Raw genomic sequence first — 14,669 nt, forward strand, 5'->3', positions numbered from 1 at the left:
CAGTACATTCTGTCTTTTTGGTTATTGGTTATTGGCTAATGGTCCGGTGATTCAAGAACCTTAAAGCCTAAACCCCTGGACACCATGCACAGTACAAAAAAGTAGAGACTTCAGACACATTATGTTTTCATATTTATTACATGTCTTTCTTATTGAAAATGAAGATTAAAACAATTCGGATTGGACACTTTGTTTCAATCGAGTGAGTACAAAATATGATTGGTCGTCGTCATTTGATATACTAGTGAGATGAGCAGGAGATCTTGGTCCCAGTTTTCAAATGGATGGTGAATCGAGTCTTCACAGGAGGATGCAGCTGCATGACGTTCCTTTTTGACCGCTCAGCAGGCCGTGTTGTTCGGTGGCTACCGACTGGATGAGATTCCAGAAGTGGCTGAAAGAGATGCCCTCACCATCACCCACACCCATCTTCTTCATGATCGTAGCCAGACCTTGCTCAGTGCCGATTCCCTATAGAGACAGAAATCTGCTGTTAAAGCAGTTGACATCTGCTGGGCAACTGCAACCTCACTTTTCTGTGTCTAGAAGACTGTTTGGGAGCTCATGATGATGAATGAGTCTATTGGAAATGAGCTACAAGCAATTTCGATATTCCTTTACTCTAATTGTGTGGCGAGCAGGTACCACCAACAGAAATGTTTGGAAAGATGGTGCTGATCAAAACAGCTGTGATCATGAGCACACTCATATGATTCGTAGGCGCCATTGATGAGAGGTAATATGACTTTGTGATGACAGTTTATATTCAACTTTTTACTTTTTACTATAATGTGTACTATTGTACAAGTGTTAATATTCTTGTGTGGACCTTTGACAAGACATCGATCTTATTAGGGCATTTTGCTTAATGCGGAAATTTTGGCCGGCCCACGTTGAGGTTTGAGGGTGGAAACGCAACAACCAAAATTTCGCAATTGTGAGAATACTAAAGGCTAAAGACTAAATCTAATCTAATCTAATCTTATGACTGAGTCCTTATAATTGGGTGTACGTTTGGTTCAGAGTTGTGGTTACGGTGAAAAAAAAGTCATTTTCACCTTGAAAAAAAACGTTTGCTCAAATCTGCCAAATCTTGTTCTCATCTTCAGTAGATACACATAATTTATTGAGATTATTCACGGAGTATCACGTTTAAAGGTTTATAAAAAATGTTGCTGCATGACTGCTACATTGTAAAGCACACAACTAAATGCTGCCTCATTTATTTGCAGTTTTAATTTGCAAACTGGATTGCTGACCTTTCCCCAAGTGTATTCTGGATATCATGGATCTGGTCACATGTCCCGACCCCACAGCCTGGCATTGATTTGTTCTTCCGCAATCACATGTGGTCTGTTTATTGAACTGTACTTGTCCCACATTGCCACACCCTACACGTCTGACACATTAGCACAGAGAGATTTACCTTCACCAGGTTCGGCAACTGAGATGACAAGAGGCCCTTGAATTCATCAGTTTTCAGTGTTGCGCCCTTGTCAGCAGAAGCGGAGTGGAACTGGGTGACCAGTGTGTTGATGGCCTTCTCTAGGTCAGAATACTGTGGGAGAGAGAGAGAAGACTTCCTGTGTTTCACTTTGACTTAAAACAAAAAACAAACCAATAAAAACTATTCAGTGTGGAATGCAGAGACTGTACGTTTCCTTTGATCAGTAATGAATTGCAGATGACAGCTGAGCTCTTGCCTAACAATTGCTACAGACAGTGGAGTCACACATTTGTCTTCTCAAAACGGTCTCCAAATACAAGAATTTTGAGTAGAACCAGACGTTGTGATAGCATGGCACATTTTGATATCCTGTCCCCATCAGTGCAGAGCACAGAATTTAGGATAATGAGGGTCAACTGTCATTTATTGTATAAACTACCCTACACTTATAACAAGTAATTTCATTCTTTTGATCAGATGTGAAAAACATTTTTCTGCGTATAATTATAACTATGATCACATGCTACTCATGATCTTCATCTGATCATATCCTCAGATGTGCAGATCTTCTAAGTAAGTCACCTTTGCACTGCAGTTTTGGACTGAATGCAGTATCAGTCCAGATCGAGGTACCAAGTATAAATGCCATTTTTAACATGTATTTACAGCATGACTTTCTTCTCAGCAGGATTCCCTTGTAAATTTCTCGTAGGTTTTTTCTCTCATGTAAGTGGTTCAGTCTAACCCCTAACCCAGTTTTATCAGACGTCCATGTGTAACATGCCAGGTGCTAATGCTCAGTGGCATCCCCGCCCACCCAGCTTTACCACATGGAATTCCATGTGTCACATCCTCCTCACTGAATTTGAAGATGATACAGAATGAGTGATTTTATGCTGAGAAAGTTGTTAAATAAGTCTTTATCTTTTTTTTATCTTTTCAAGTTTTAAAGTAATCATTCAATTGAATGTTTTGCACCCAATTGGAATCAACATGTTTTGCGTTGGCAGTGAATATCACAAACGCATTCTGACAATGACTTTATAGTCATGTTTAATATGTTTAATAGTCTTTGTAAAGGAAGGAAGGATTTACTTTCAGAAAATTTTCAACATTTATTTATTGTTGGACAGTATTAATCCTGAATAGCATTAGTGTGTGAAATTGACTCAATTCAATTGAATGTGATGGCGATTGCTGATGGAAAATATGTGACACAATTTGGATCAGATCAGTGCTCAAGAATGTATTGTTGAGGTCCCTGTGTTCACCGTGTGTTCTACACATTCATTTTGATTTTGACTGGTATGGCTGTGCGACCCTTGACCACTGACCAAGCGCAAACAGAGTAGGTATATGAAATGTCAGAGAACAAAATGTCAGAGAATAGTGCTTTTAAAAATATTCAACAATTTCTTCTTTCTAACACTTCATTCTATTGGCCAGAATCACAGTTTCATCACTAAATAATTTTGATACTGATAATTCACAGAAATTAATTCCCAGGACAAATGTCACAAATAATTTCACAAACAATCACAGTTTTAGTTAAAAGTGTTCTCATGCAAGGAAAAAAAAAGTGTTTAAAAAAAACTAATCGATTTACTAACTACTAACTATGAACATTGCAAATGCCATTGTGACCTATTGTAATTTATTGTAATCAGACTTGGTCTCCTGGCCTCGACTGACACCGCTATACTAGTTTCCCATGTGGGCCTCCATGAAAAGCCACTCCCTGATGGAATGCAATGATGAATAAATCGGGGGTTAACAACAAATTTAAACGCCTCATTACCGTGGGGACTCTCCCAAATAATTTCCTGAAGCTTCCTTTTGCCACCATGGAACCTGTAGCCTTTGAATAGATGGACCCCTCCCACAATAGCATGCATGATCAATTACGCTTTTCTGGGTGCGTTGCCCCCTGCGGTATTCAACAGAGGGTGAGGGCAGACATGCCAAATACAAGTTGCCAACATGTTCATTTCTTAAATTTTTGGTTTAAACCTCATTGAGAGACGCACTGGAGACTCACTGCCATCTTGCAACATTGACTAGATGTTCTGGGTGAAACAACAGCTTAGTGAAAACCACACCCAAAGTGGAAGTATGACTGGAGTACCACAAGCTGCTGCAAGTCTTCAACCACCCAACTTAAGCAGATACGTAAGACTGACAACTTAAAGAAAAGCTGATGAAGATAAGCATAAGCAGCTGTAGGTCTGAATCAGCCAACTACAGAGGAAGATTTTAAAAAATGCAATCGGTTATAGGCGGTTTTCAAGGTTTCTGCCCCTCTACGGATTTCAGGCAAGATTCCTTGTTGTCTTCTAAAGACAACCAGCTCTGAAGGGTCTTCAGATGGCAATGGATAGTGGAGCACTAAGTCACATAAAAGTGAACTCTTACCTGAGTCATGGCGACTCTGGAGGGAAGTTTTCTTGCTGCGTGTCTGGCTGTCTGCTCTCGAGTGTCAGTGGATCTTCTGTCACCAGCTGCCTGTTTTCCAGGATCCTCCCCCTTAATGAGACATAACCAGGAAGAAGAGGCTGGAATGCTTTTCACGCACCACCAAAGTCTAGCAGCCTGTTACACACGCAGTATTTCTGCATAACATTATACTTGGCAATGAACCACCTGAGTAATCGTGGACAAACTTAACCGAAAGGAGCCAAAGCTCCACATCTGGAATGCTTTTAGTAGAACTTTTCATGCAACGAGGTTGGGCTGGACTTTTCCCCTGAAAGTTAACCTTTTCACTGCCGAGACAAACAGGCACAATGACATTCCTTCAATCCGGTTTTCTGAGTCAGCGGGAGTTTGCGCAAGAGTGGGAACCAGTAAACAGAAAGAACTGTTCAGTTGATATCCCTGAGCTAAAGGGTGTGTCACTATGTATGATGACATTGTTGGGCTGGGAATTAGAGCACCACCTAAGAGCGGGAAGAGAATGATCTCAAAGCATTCATAACAGGCCACAGTTACACATTTGTCAATTCGATCTGGGTGAAGAAGACAAAAGAAGAACCCTTTTTGGTGTGAAAATCAAAATTGTGAGGAAATACAAATCAGCCATTTCAGAAGCTGGGTGCATTTATATTAAAGTAAAACAGAAACCCAATACTCGCAAATGAATACTTTCTTTACACAGTCGTGTTCTAACAGTGGGTTATTATCCTGGTGTTCACTATAAAAACATGGTTGGTATCCAGAAAACATGGTGCATTCTGTCAGACCTTTAGGTAGACCAAGAGATTTAGAGTGAGACAATGAGAAGACATTTGAGAATAAAACTAGAACACACTCAAGAGTCCTCAGCTGTTCATTCAAGAAAGCTCGTATTTAATAGTGACAAAACAGTTTTTTGAGTTTCCATCTAGTTCCAGACAGCACTTAAATTTAGCAGGTCTCAAACTATCGGCCCTGTCTTACCTGCCTTCCTACAGCCGTCATTTTCTTGTGTTTAGCTCGAGGCAGCTGAAGGCAGGTAAAAACAAGCGAAAACATAAAAGCCTCAAACATCGAAACTCAGAAACTTACTTGACAACGAGTCACTTTAGGCTTCAAACAGACATTAAAAATATGTAGAACATTTGTAAAAATATTACAAATGTTCTACAGAACTGCATCAGAAAAAACGCAGCCCGTCTATCCACCTCCAGATTAGCTCCTGATGATTTAAGCATGGAGACAAATGTTTACGAAGGAATTTACAATTCAGGTTGTTGTTTGAGTAAATATGGTTCTTTATACTCAGGATATGGAAACTCTTCAATGGTTTCAACCTTAACTAACACAAAAGGAGGTAGGAAACAAGGTGATGGCACACAATAGCAAATTATTTTCTGAGAACATTTGGAATAACTTGCACGCATTTTATCAAGTATCTTTGTCAAATGCGGAAAAAAACATGCAAAAGCAGAACACAGCATGAACATCTAAAACCCTCAAACGCAATGTTTGTTTCATCAAGGACTGACGGAGAACTCTGTGCTGAGTTGGAGGTGGAATCCCTCCAGATGCTGTTTGAGTTTCTCTCTCACATCTTCTCTGACAACAGAATGAGGTTCTTCTCTATCCAGGACACCATCTTTGTCTTTCAAAAGTATCTGTTCTCCTGACAGAATTCGGCTGGAAACCAGCATTGCTTGTTGGTCGAGAATAGCCTGGTCTATCTTGACAAATCTTTGTATTCCATCTACAGTAGTGACAGGCACCAGGATGAGGTGGGACGCTCCATTCTCCTGGATCCAATAGTGTTGCTGAGAGTCTTGAGGAGGTTCTGGCTCTGACTTGTCACAAATGATTGAAAGATGAAGCTCCTGATCAGTGCAAGACAGAGGTTCTGCTGATGTGAGAACATTTTGTGGTGCACCTCTTATCACACTACTTTCAATATCGCTGTTCTCCAGACTCTGGTTGGAGGCCCTTTTGGATGCTTCCGGCCCGCTATCCTTCAGTTGCTCTTTATCACAATGCATGCAAAGAGTCGTTCCTTCATTCCAACCACTGGTGTCTGGCAGACTTCCAGAATCCTCACCTGCATTGCCATCCTCCTGGTTACCTACTCCCCTCCGCGGTCTTGCATGGCAGCATATCTCTTGTGACACAGGTAAAGTCTGCTTCTGGCTTTTATTACGAAGCTTGAGCACAGTGCTTCGCAGGCGGTTCTCCCTCCGCCGGGCAGCATGCAGCTGTCGGAGCACTTTCTCCAGTGAGTCAATGGCCTGATCATAACGTCTTCTCCACTGCAGGGGGTGCATTTGAGCGTAACTGTGCTCCTTGGGTAGATAAAATCCTGGTGGAGGTGGGAGGCGTCTCATGTACTGCGATGGTGAGATGGGGTCAGATGACGGCGTAGTGGAGCCCTTCGTGCTCCCGTTCAACTCTTTTGCCATCGGTTGTTCATCAGTTGTCCCCTTACTTTGGTTTGCCACTGAATCCTGCCCAACACTGTTTGACTGTTCAGCTGGTTGCTGACTGCTGTCATGTTCGACCACAACTGAATTCTTCCTATAGTGGAAGAAAACACAAAAATCTCCCTCTATCATCCATTATTTCACAAAATGAAATGAGTTACTGTTGGTTGATTACTTATTCTCCTTTTTCTTGGATCGTCCCGCTGTAAAATCAAATATTGTGGGAACCGCATCTTCCTTTAGTCTTCTAATCCCACTGCATCAGAAAAAAACCCAGGTTATTAAAGAACACGTGTACAAAGTGCAATTCTAGAGACCATCTACTGAGCTCACATGGCAGGAAATTTCCTTTAAGATGACGGCTCTGTGCATTTAGAAGATAACACATCTGGACAATGACAAACTCCTACATTTCAGTGTTCACTGTGTCATTGACTTCATTCCCACTACAATTCTTGAGTCGCCAGCTGCTGAGTTGTTGACAATTAACGTTCAAACAGTTAATTTTCTTACTGCGATAGAAAGGGAAATTATTTTTACTCTTCACATGTGTTCATATGTGTTACTCTGTTCAATGTTGCGTGCAAAGTTAAGCTTAAAGTTAAGCTAGATGCTACAACACACCACCACCTTCCATAGCTTTGTTAATGGCAGCAGACAGGTTGGCCTCATGGTACATTTGGATTTCAACTGGTGATTGGAAGTGGTGCTACAAGCATAACAGTTGTGTGTGAATGCCAAGGTACCAACATCCCAGTTTCTGGTATTGTGGTGCTGGATACAAAAGTGGAGTCCAGGCCACAGTGGGCGATGTGATTCAGTTGCAATAGAGGATTTGACGCAAAAGTATCTCAACGTTCAATGGCAATAAATAAAAACAAGGTACATTTTATTTTTGGTTCTATAAAGATATTTAATGTCCGAAAAAGTATGCACTGAACAAGTCTAATTGTATGCTGAATCGAACTAGACACTGGCTGGTCATTAAGAGCTTGGTAAAATAGGAACCACCAGTGTTGGAGTCGAATCTTTCTGTTACGTAAGCCAATTATTTTTTCAGCATGTTCATATGTTTTGCATATGAACACGTGGAAGCACCGTCACAATTTATCCAAAATACAGACAATTTAATCACGTTTTCAGCAGCAATTGTTTGTCTATATATTAAAAAAAAACATCAACTAGGAAGGCACAGCATATTTCCTGACCTGCATCCTGTCAGTTCGAAGCTGTCTGGAGTGAAGTGCTTTGAGCAAAAGTAGACAAAATCTGTACGAGGATCCCAGCAATCAGGACGCGCCGAGTTGTTGATCCAAACAGCCCTCCGACATGTACTTTTCGGCAATCTTACAAGACACAAGGACGAAAGAATACAGCATCGTTCTGCTTGGTTACATATTGGGCTGTCTGTTTTTGTCATTATAATTAAACACCTACTTATGGAAAGTGATTCCAGCAATACGGCAATCTCTGTTGTCCCGTGATTTGCAACCTCCCGCTGAGCAATGTCTCGGCATCTGTGGATGACAAAACCTTATCAGGGCTGGTAGGTTGTGGTGAATAAGTAACGCTATACTTATTTATTAGAAAATGTGTCATTACTTCTATTGTTTTGGTTTGATATTGCTAAAATGGTTGAAAGTCAGCAAAACAATCAGTTATGCCAAGGAGGTTATGTTTTTTTATGTCATCTCGATCAACAACACAAGCTTTTCTTTTTGTTGTCTTACAAAGATCCGAGGACAAATAATGAATGTTGCACCAAGTTATGTCCCACATGATTTATTTACTATATATTTTATCCCATCATCTTTGGCTCTTCCTGATCCTGTGTCTTTGTTGGTAAAAAGCCATTTGTTTTTATTGAGCTGCCATGTCAAGAGGACATCTTTTCACCTATTCACTGAACAATGAACAATCCTCAACTTTATGTTGAATATTAAGAGCAAACTCTATCTATAGTCACTGATCTACACCTAAAATGAATTTTGAACACCCACATTTCCCCTAAATAAGGAATAACTTAAATAATATGGAAAATATGGAAATACCCTGCTTTGTATTTGTATAAAAATGAATTTTCATTGACAATAACAAAGAAGCACTTATAAAGACAACATGAGTTTAATAATATAGGAACAGCTATACTGAGTAATAGATCAAGAGAGGAGAAAAAAAGGGAGGAGGGGTGGACAAGATTGCCATGGGTAAATGAGGCTACATCCACAGGAACCCGCACATTTTCAAATTTTCCATGCCAGTTACAAAAAAGTGAGCCATTTCTGCCCTCTACACAAATCCACTGAAAACAATCGAAAACTATGTAGTACATATGCCAAGACTACAGTGGTGCTCTAATGCTCTAGCAACAAATAAGAAGACAGCAAGGCAGGTGAAGCTTCTGCGCTAAAACTAGCACGAGCGTGTAACAACAACAACAATGTTAAGCTTTTACTTCAAGTCAAAGCTGAACTACAAGACGTCAGAGCATCCGGAGAAATGTTTCTTATGTTTTGAGCATTTTCAGCAGCTCTGTAGTCACCTGCTTCAAGCTCTGTCACACCATAGGGAGTCATTGCTTAAATTTCAGTTCCATAAGTTCTTGTTTGATTATGGTTTGAGAAAACATACATTTTCTCAAAATATTACAATTGTGTTTGTGACAGGCTTCTCTGTCGACTGCGTGCATCTCACATGTTCGTAGCACATCTATACGCAATGATAATTCGCTGCTCATTAAGATGAAAGAGTAGCTCAAGATTTTAACAATCAGCTGAACAATTGTTGCTGAACACACATTAATCTGTAGCGCGGTGGAGTTGTTGTGCGGTGACGACTTTCGGGTAGAGACCCGAGGCAGACAGGGCAGTATTGTCATCATCTTCAACTATTCAGAGCAGATACTGATACATGGATCCAGCGTTTTCAGATGTATTCTCTCTTGGACTCGTGTATATCTGGTCTATCCGACGCACGTCCAACTTTTTCTTGATGTGGGTGGGGGTATCAAAAATGTCATGATGTATAGTATGGTACACGAAGCAAAAAATAACAGCTACATGTTTTATTTTGAGCAGTTTATCCGTGAAGTCTAACCGCAGCAGGAATGACTTGCACTCCCTCAAACACTTTGGATGAATCATCCTGTCACTAGCTCCTTAGCACAGTGAGTATATGTTGAAATGGGTGCTGTCATCCTCCTGCGCAGACTCATATTAAATGTGAAGGTGAAGACGCACAAGTTTTCATTAGGTGTTTTCATTGGATGTTTTTCTTTGTATTGTCAAATAACACTTCAGATATAAGATGTTTAATTTCTATTCATGCCTTTAAAATTGAAATTGACAGTGAAAAGCATTATTTGCTGAAAAAAATGGAGCATGTGTCATTTCACATGTACTGTGTTTATTCTTTCCAGAGACATTTGTTCAAGTCAGCTATGGTAAAGTCAAGCAATAGACAAGTGGAATAACTCTTCAATATCTTGTGAATTTATTAAATGCAAGTTATTTTGTTCTCGAATAAATACACGTTAATGAAGCGTTAATGGAAGTCTCTTCTGGCTCTGTTATAGCGGACATTACCACACAAACTTGATAGCATTACATTGATACGGATTATCAGCTAACACGAGTCGATAAATGCTACGGTGGTGTTAGACATAACAAACAAATGATAATCATTATTACCGTCAGTGCCGACTTGACCTCAGGAAGATGGCGGACTACTCCTTCGTTTACGTTCGTCTGTTTTCTTCTACAAGTTGTGCACAATTCTCAACTGCGCCCCCTAGAGCACAGCGGTGAAAAGTTAGATTTCAAAGACGTTGAAAGCAGAACAAGTACGTTGCTTGTTATAGACGATTATTTAAACAAGAACCAGTAACGTACAGATGACTTCAGCAGTATATATAGAGGTATTGTGAAATAAAACAAATAAACAAAATCATCTTGCTGAAGTGATCTACTGTCCAACTTGTAAGTCACTTGTATTATCACGCAACATCTTTTTACAACGTTGAAATGGCGAGCAGAATTCACGTTAATCCTTTCATCTTGGCTTGCTGTTAGAAGAAATCGGGTTACATATTTCTATAACCGCTCGTTCATCCATAAAATGTTATCAAGATGGACTATAGTCTGCTTCAATACTTGACGTGCCCTGTCGTTGGCACTTGGCCCGAAAAAGTGGAAGCGTAACGGAAACCCTGCAAACGTTACCTTCCTTGGATCGGTGAATACGTAATTGGTTTGGGTAGCGAATAAAAGCCACCAGTAACCACCCGGGGCCGGAGACAGTAAAATATCGCGCAACTGCGATTTTTCTTCATTGCGATGGCGAAAATCATTGTAAATCAAATCCATTCCACTAACGTTTGTTTTGAGGAGCATTAGATATCAGTTTGAAGGCTTCCAAAGAGTACAACTAAAACAACAACAACAACACAACAGTAATACAAGCAAATCTTAAAATGATAAACCCATTAGTTAAGGCGACAAAGTTCACACAGGCAATCGGATTCCATCAAATTTAGCTGCACTTCCGCCTCCTTGCTATTGGTGGCGCTAACATATTTTTGAGTTAGTCTGACTTCCACTAACACACGTCATCTAAACGGACTCTGTAAAATACAGCGCATGCGTCACCCCTTCTTCTTCTTCACGGTTCGGATTGGCACTGCAGGATGAAGGTTCGTGTCTTACTACTATATTCATTTTTGCCCTTCTCCGTTTCTTATATTTCAAATATATATACACAATGATATATTCTGTGGTATTCCATATTCGTTCGAGGCATAGAAACATTTGTTTCCCGTTTACTGTCCGAAGGAGTTCTGAATTATCTTTAGTCCACGTAAGCGTCAGGATCCTTTTGATTGTGTTTTGACTTCAGCGAATGCTTTTGTAGTTTCGCATCAGTTTAGACATGTATCACGAATTGGCATTTGATTTTGTTGTTAACCTTCAAATAAAATTTCATTTTTACGTCACCTTTATTTTTTCATTGTCACATTAATTTAGTGTAGGCAATCGTGATTCAAGTGTGTCTGTTTACGTACTTTGCAGTTATTAATTGATCTTATTACAGATGAAGGCGCTGCCACTGGTTTTGGTGTTGACTTTGTTCAGTCTGAGTGCCGGAGAAGATGGAGCTCGTCTTCTGGCATCCAAGTCTCTGTTGAACCGCTATGCTGTGGAGGGTAGAGATCTCACTCTGCAGTACAACATTTACAATGTGGGATCCAGGTTAGTGTATTACTGAGTAGGGGATGTCAGTGGAGTCCAGGATTTCACTCTTGTTCAAACCAATCTGGATGATTAATGTTTAATGAATGCACTGGGATTGATTGGGACACAGATGCATCTCAAAACTTCTGCCTGTATTTACAAAACCATAGATTATGTTGTGCATGTTGAGTGGTGTGTTGTGAATCGAACAATTCTTTCTTTCATTGCTACAAACTGCCACAAAAATTTTCCTTTTCCAACTATCTCATGCTGTAGCTCCAACATCAGTGATGACCTAATGTCTAAAATATATGGACTCAAAGAATTGTTTATCAAATAACATCCATGGCTCTAATAATGAAAATGGTAATAATGATAATCTTAGAATACTAACGTTTTTATAGTGGCTGTGACAAAAAGTAACTGGAGGGTTTTACATTTGTTTATTATTTTTATGTAAAAGTGCTTTGCATCTGTTCATCATCTTTACATTTTGAGATGTTTGGCTCCACAAGTGGAAAATAATGAAGTCATCCATAATCTGGATTATTGTTTCCCTCTATGGTATAGTTGTTTAGAGCTATGTTCATTACATCCATGAACCTGAATAATTCTAAAATTGGTTTTCTCTGTAAAGAAACAAAATTAGAATACTAAGATAAGGTGTTACTCCCCGTAATGGTCAATATACAGATTTTTTTCCTCATCACTTCACTGTGTTTCCAATTTCATTGATAGGAATTACCTGCTCCTGAGTGGCTTAAATTAAAATGTACAAACCTTTGGTACATGTTGAGACATTTGTAGTGGCTGCTAGTTCTAATTACAAATATTTTTAATTTGACAGTAATGGTTATAAGAAAACAAACTATCTTTGTGGAAATTATTTTTGTAATGCATATTAGTATATTACCTCTTACTTCTATTAAATGCACCACATTTGTCTTTGGTGATAAAATGAGGTTAAAATGAGGTCTTCCTTCTTCGCAGTGCTGCCATTGAAGTGGAACTATCAGATGATTCTTTTCCGCCTGAAGACTTCGGGATTGTCTCTGGGATGCTCAATGTGAAGTGGGACAGAATTGCACCGTATCCTTTTGTCGTACTGCTTCATTGTTTAGTATTGTTTTTCTAAATGTAACAGTTGTCTTCTTTTCTCTGCAGCAGCACAATTTGTTACTCATTGCTGCAAGATTCATCGTTCCGTTGTTGGGTAGTTTTTGACAATTGCTGCTGTGACGCTTTGAGTATTGTTGTGCAGTTGCTACACACAAAAAATGGGTCAACAGCCTTTTGTGCAGTAAACTTTGTTTTGAAGCCTTTAATAAATTGGCATAGAGCCTGTTAGATAAATGTGCTAAAATCTTGAAAGGTGCTAATCTAATAGGGAAAAGTTAAGTTATATTAAAATCCCCACATCCAATAAATAATATTTTGCGTTAATACCGTTAGTTTTAGTTTCATGTGACTGCGGGACAACAAGCATAACCTGTATCTGGAAGGTACTCTTATATTGATTGGAATTACTTTAAACAATTGGTATTTGTCACACTGTTGAGCACAGACACTGAATAAAGACTCCAGAGCTCTTGTGAAAAACATCTCGTTTTACCAAGACCATCAGTGGCATTTAAAGGTGGGATTAGAATGAGACCCCTGTGTTTTAAGACGCACCGTCATTCAAGTGCCAGCATATTTTATGATGCAAGACTAAACAATATAGAGTGGGTAAACCGATGAATGAGTAATAATGTACCACGAAAACTTGTGTGGTGGTGACTTGACCATCCTAAAGTTGTTGTTACTTTCTTCCTGTCCTTGACTCAACATAACCCAGGGCCAGTAATGTTTCTCACACTGTGGTGTTGCGCCCCCTGAAGGCTGGCTATTTCAACTTTACTTCTGCCACTGTCAGCTACTTGGCCCAGGAGCTCGGACAAGTTGTGGTAATTTTTATTTTTTTGTCTCTGAGCATTATGTGTTATGAAGAAAAAAAACCCAGAAGGATCTGTCCATGCAGGTTGGATACACAAGCGCTCCTGGTCAGGGAGGCATCCTTGCTCAAAGAGAGTTTGATAGACGCTTCTCCCCTCACTATGTAAGTAGAACTGATCTGACTCTGCTCTGACCAGAAGAGTTTCCAGTTCTTTGACATAGACCTCTCTTTCTTGTTCAGCTGGACTGGCTGGCTTTCGGTGTGATGACACTTCCCTCCATCGGCATCCCACTGCTTCTTTGGTTTTCCAGTAAGAGGAAGTACGACTCCCCAAAGAAGAAGAACTAAAGATTAGAGTGTTGGTGGTGCGAGTGCGTGTTAAAAAGGGGCCAGGGATTTCATATTCACTTAGCAACCCATATTGGGGGAGGATGAAATAAACCTGTGTGTCATGCAATGAAAATGCTTCTTCAGTGTTTAGATATTCAACTCCAGTCAATAAAGTTGAGTCCTTTTTCCACAATTATTTGTTTGGATTCCTTTAAAGAGCTGCTTTAGAATTCTAAGTAATTCTAAGTACATACATGTACATAACACCAAAAGCACTACTGGTGAGGGAACTGAAAACAGCCTGACGTATGATCTGATGGTCTGCATGATGGCATGTTATCATCTAAATTCACATTGCCATCGTTGTAACCTAGCTGCTGCTGTTATGTTCTAAAGCCATGAACATGTTGGTTTGGCTTAGAACTGTATTTGTATCTTTTTAAAAACTTCCTTCTAGTTATTCATTGAAATATCCCTACTAAATTGTACACTCGAAGTCAGCAAAAAGACAGAGCACCTCAGAGGTATCATCTGGCCTAGCTGGCATTAAAGTGGAGTCATGCCAAAGATGAAAGAAGTTTAAGGAAGAAGTATAAATTACAATGGATTTTGTTGAGAAGAAGATGAATGATAAACCAAAACCCTATGGCTGGAAGACCACTGTCGAAGAAAGAATAAAGAAGACCAAAGCGTGGTCCTGACTGAAGCCTTCTCAACGACTTGGGATGTGATGTACTTCCCAGTGCAAACCAGCAGATGGCAATGTAAGCGAGATCATTTTTCTACGTATTTACGTTCAATCGGAA

General features: G+C 39.8%; 2 protein-coding genes across 3 annotated transcripts; one reads left to right on the top strand and one right to left on the bottom strand.

The window, feature by feature from the left end:
* Window positions 1–119: 119 nt before the first annotated feature.
* LOC128758004 (THAP domain-containing protein 7-like) lies at window positions 120–10,162 on the bottom strand. Of its 2 annotated transcripts, XM_053863728.1 has the most exons (5): window positions 10,059–10,162; window positions 7,807–7,886; window positions 7,578–7,715; window positions 6,545–6,625; window positions 3,866–6,463 (listed from the first exon to the last, which is right to left on the bottom strand). In XM_053863728.1, the coding sequence occupies exons 2-5, from the start codon at window positions 7,884–7,886 to the stop codon at window positions 5,419–5,421; spliced, it is 1,344 nt and encodes a 447-aa protein (XP_053719703.1). In that variant the 5' UTR covers window positions 10,059–10,162; the 3' UTR covers window positions 3,866–5,418. The 2 variants fall into 2 exon arrangements, with proteins under 2 accessions (XP_053719704.1, XP_053719703.1); XM_053863729.1 differs by lacking the exons at window positions 6,545–6,625; window positions 7,807–7,886; window positions 10,059–10,162 and adding exons at window positions 120–471; window positions 1,427–1,558 and having other exon boundaries at window positions 3,860–3,970; window positions 7,578–7,598.
* An 812-nt stretch (window positions 10,163–10,974) lies between these two features.
* Window positions 10,975–14,046, top strand: ssr2 (signal sequence receptor, beta). The gene is made up of 6 exons (XM_053863730.1): window positions 10,975–11,059; window positions 11,458–11,615; window positions 12,588–12,686; window positions 13,435–13,543; window positions 13,618–13,695; window positions 13,774–14,046. Exons 1-6 carry the CDS (start codon window positions 11,054–11,056, stop codon window positions 13,879–13,881), a joined length of 558 nt encoding a protein of 185 aa, XP_053719705.1. The 5' UTR covers window positions 10,975–11,053; the 3' UTR covers window positions 13,882–14,046.
* Window positions 14,047–14,669: the final 623 nt, after the last annotated feature.

The sequence above is a fragment of the Synchiropus splendidus genome, chromosome 4 (genome assembly GCF_027744825.2).
Source record: "Synchiropus splendidus isolate RoL2022-P1 chromosome 4, RoL_Sspl_1.0, whole genome shotgun sequence".
In the NCBI taxonomy this organism is placed as follows: domain Eukaryota; kingdom Metazoa; phylum Chordata; class Actinopteri; order Syngnathiformes; family Callionymidae; genus Synchiropus; species Synchiropus splendidus.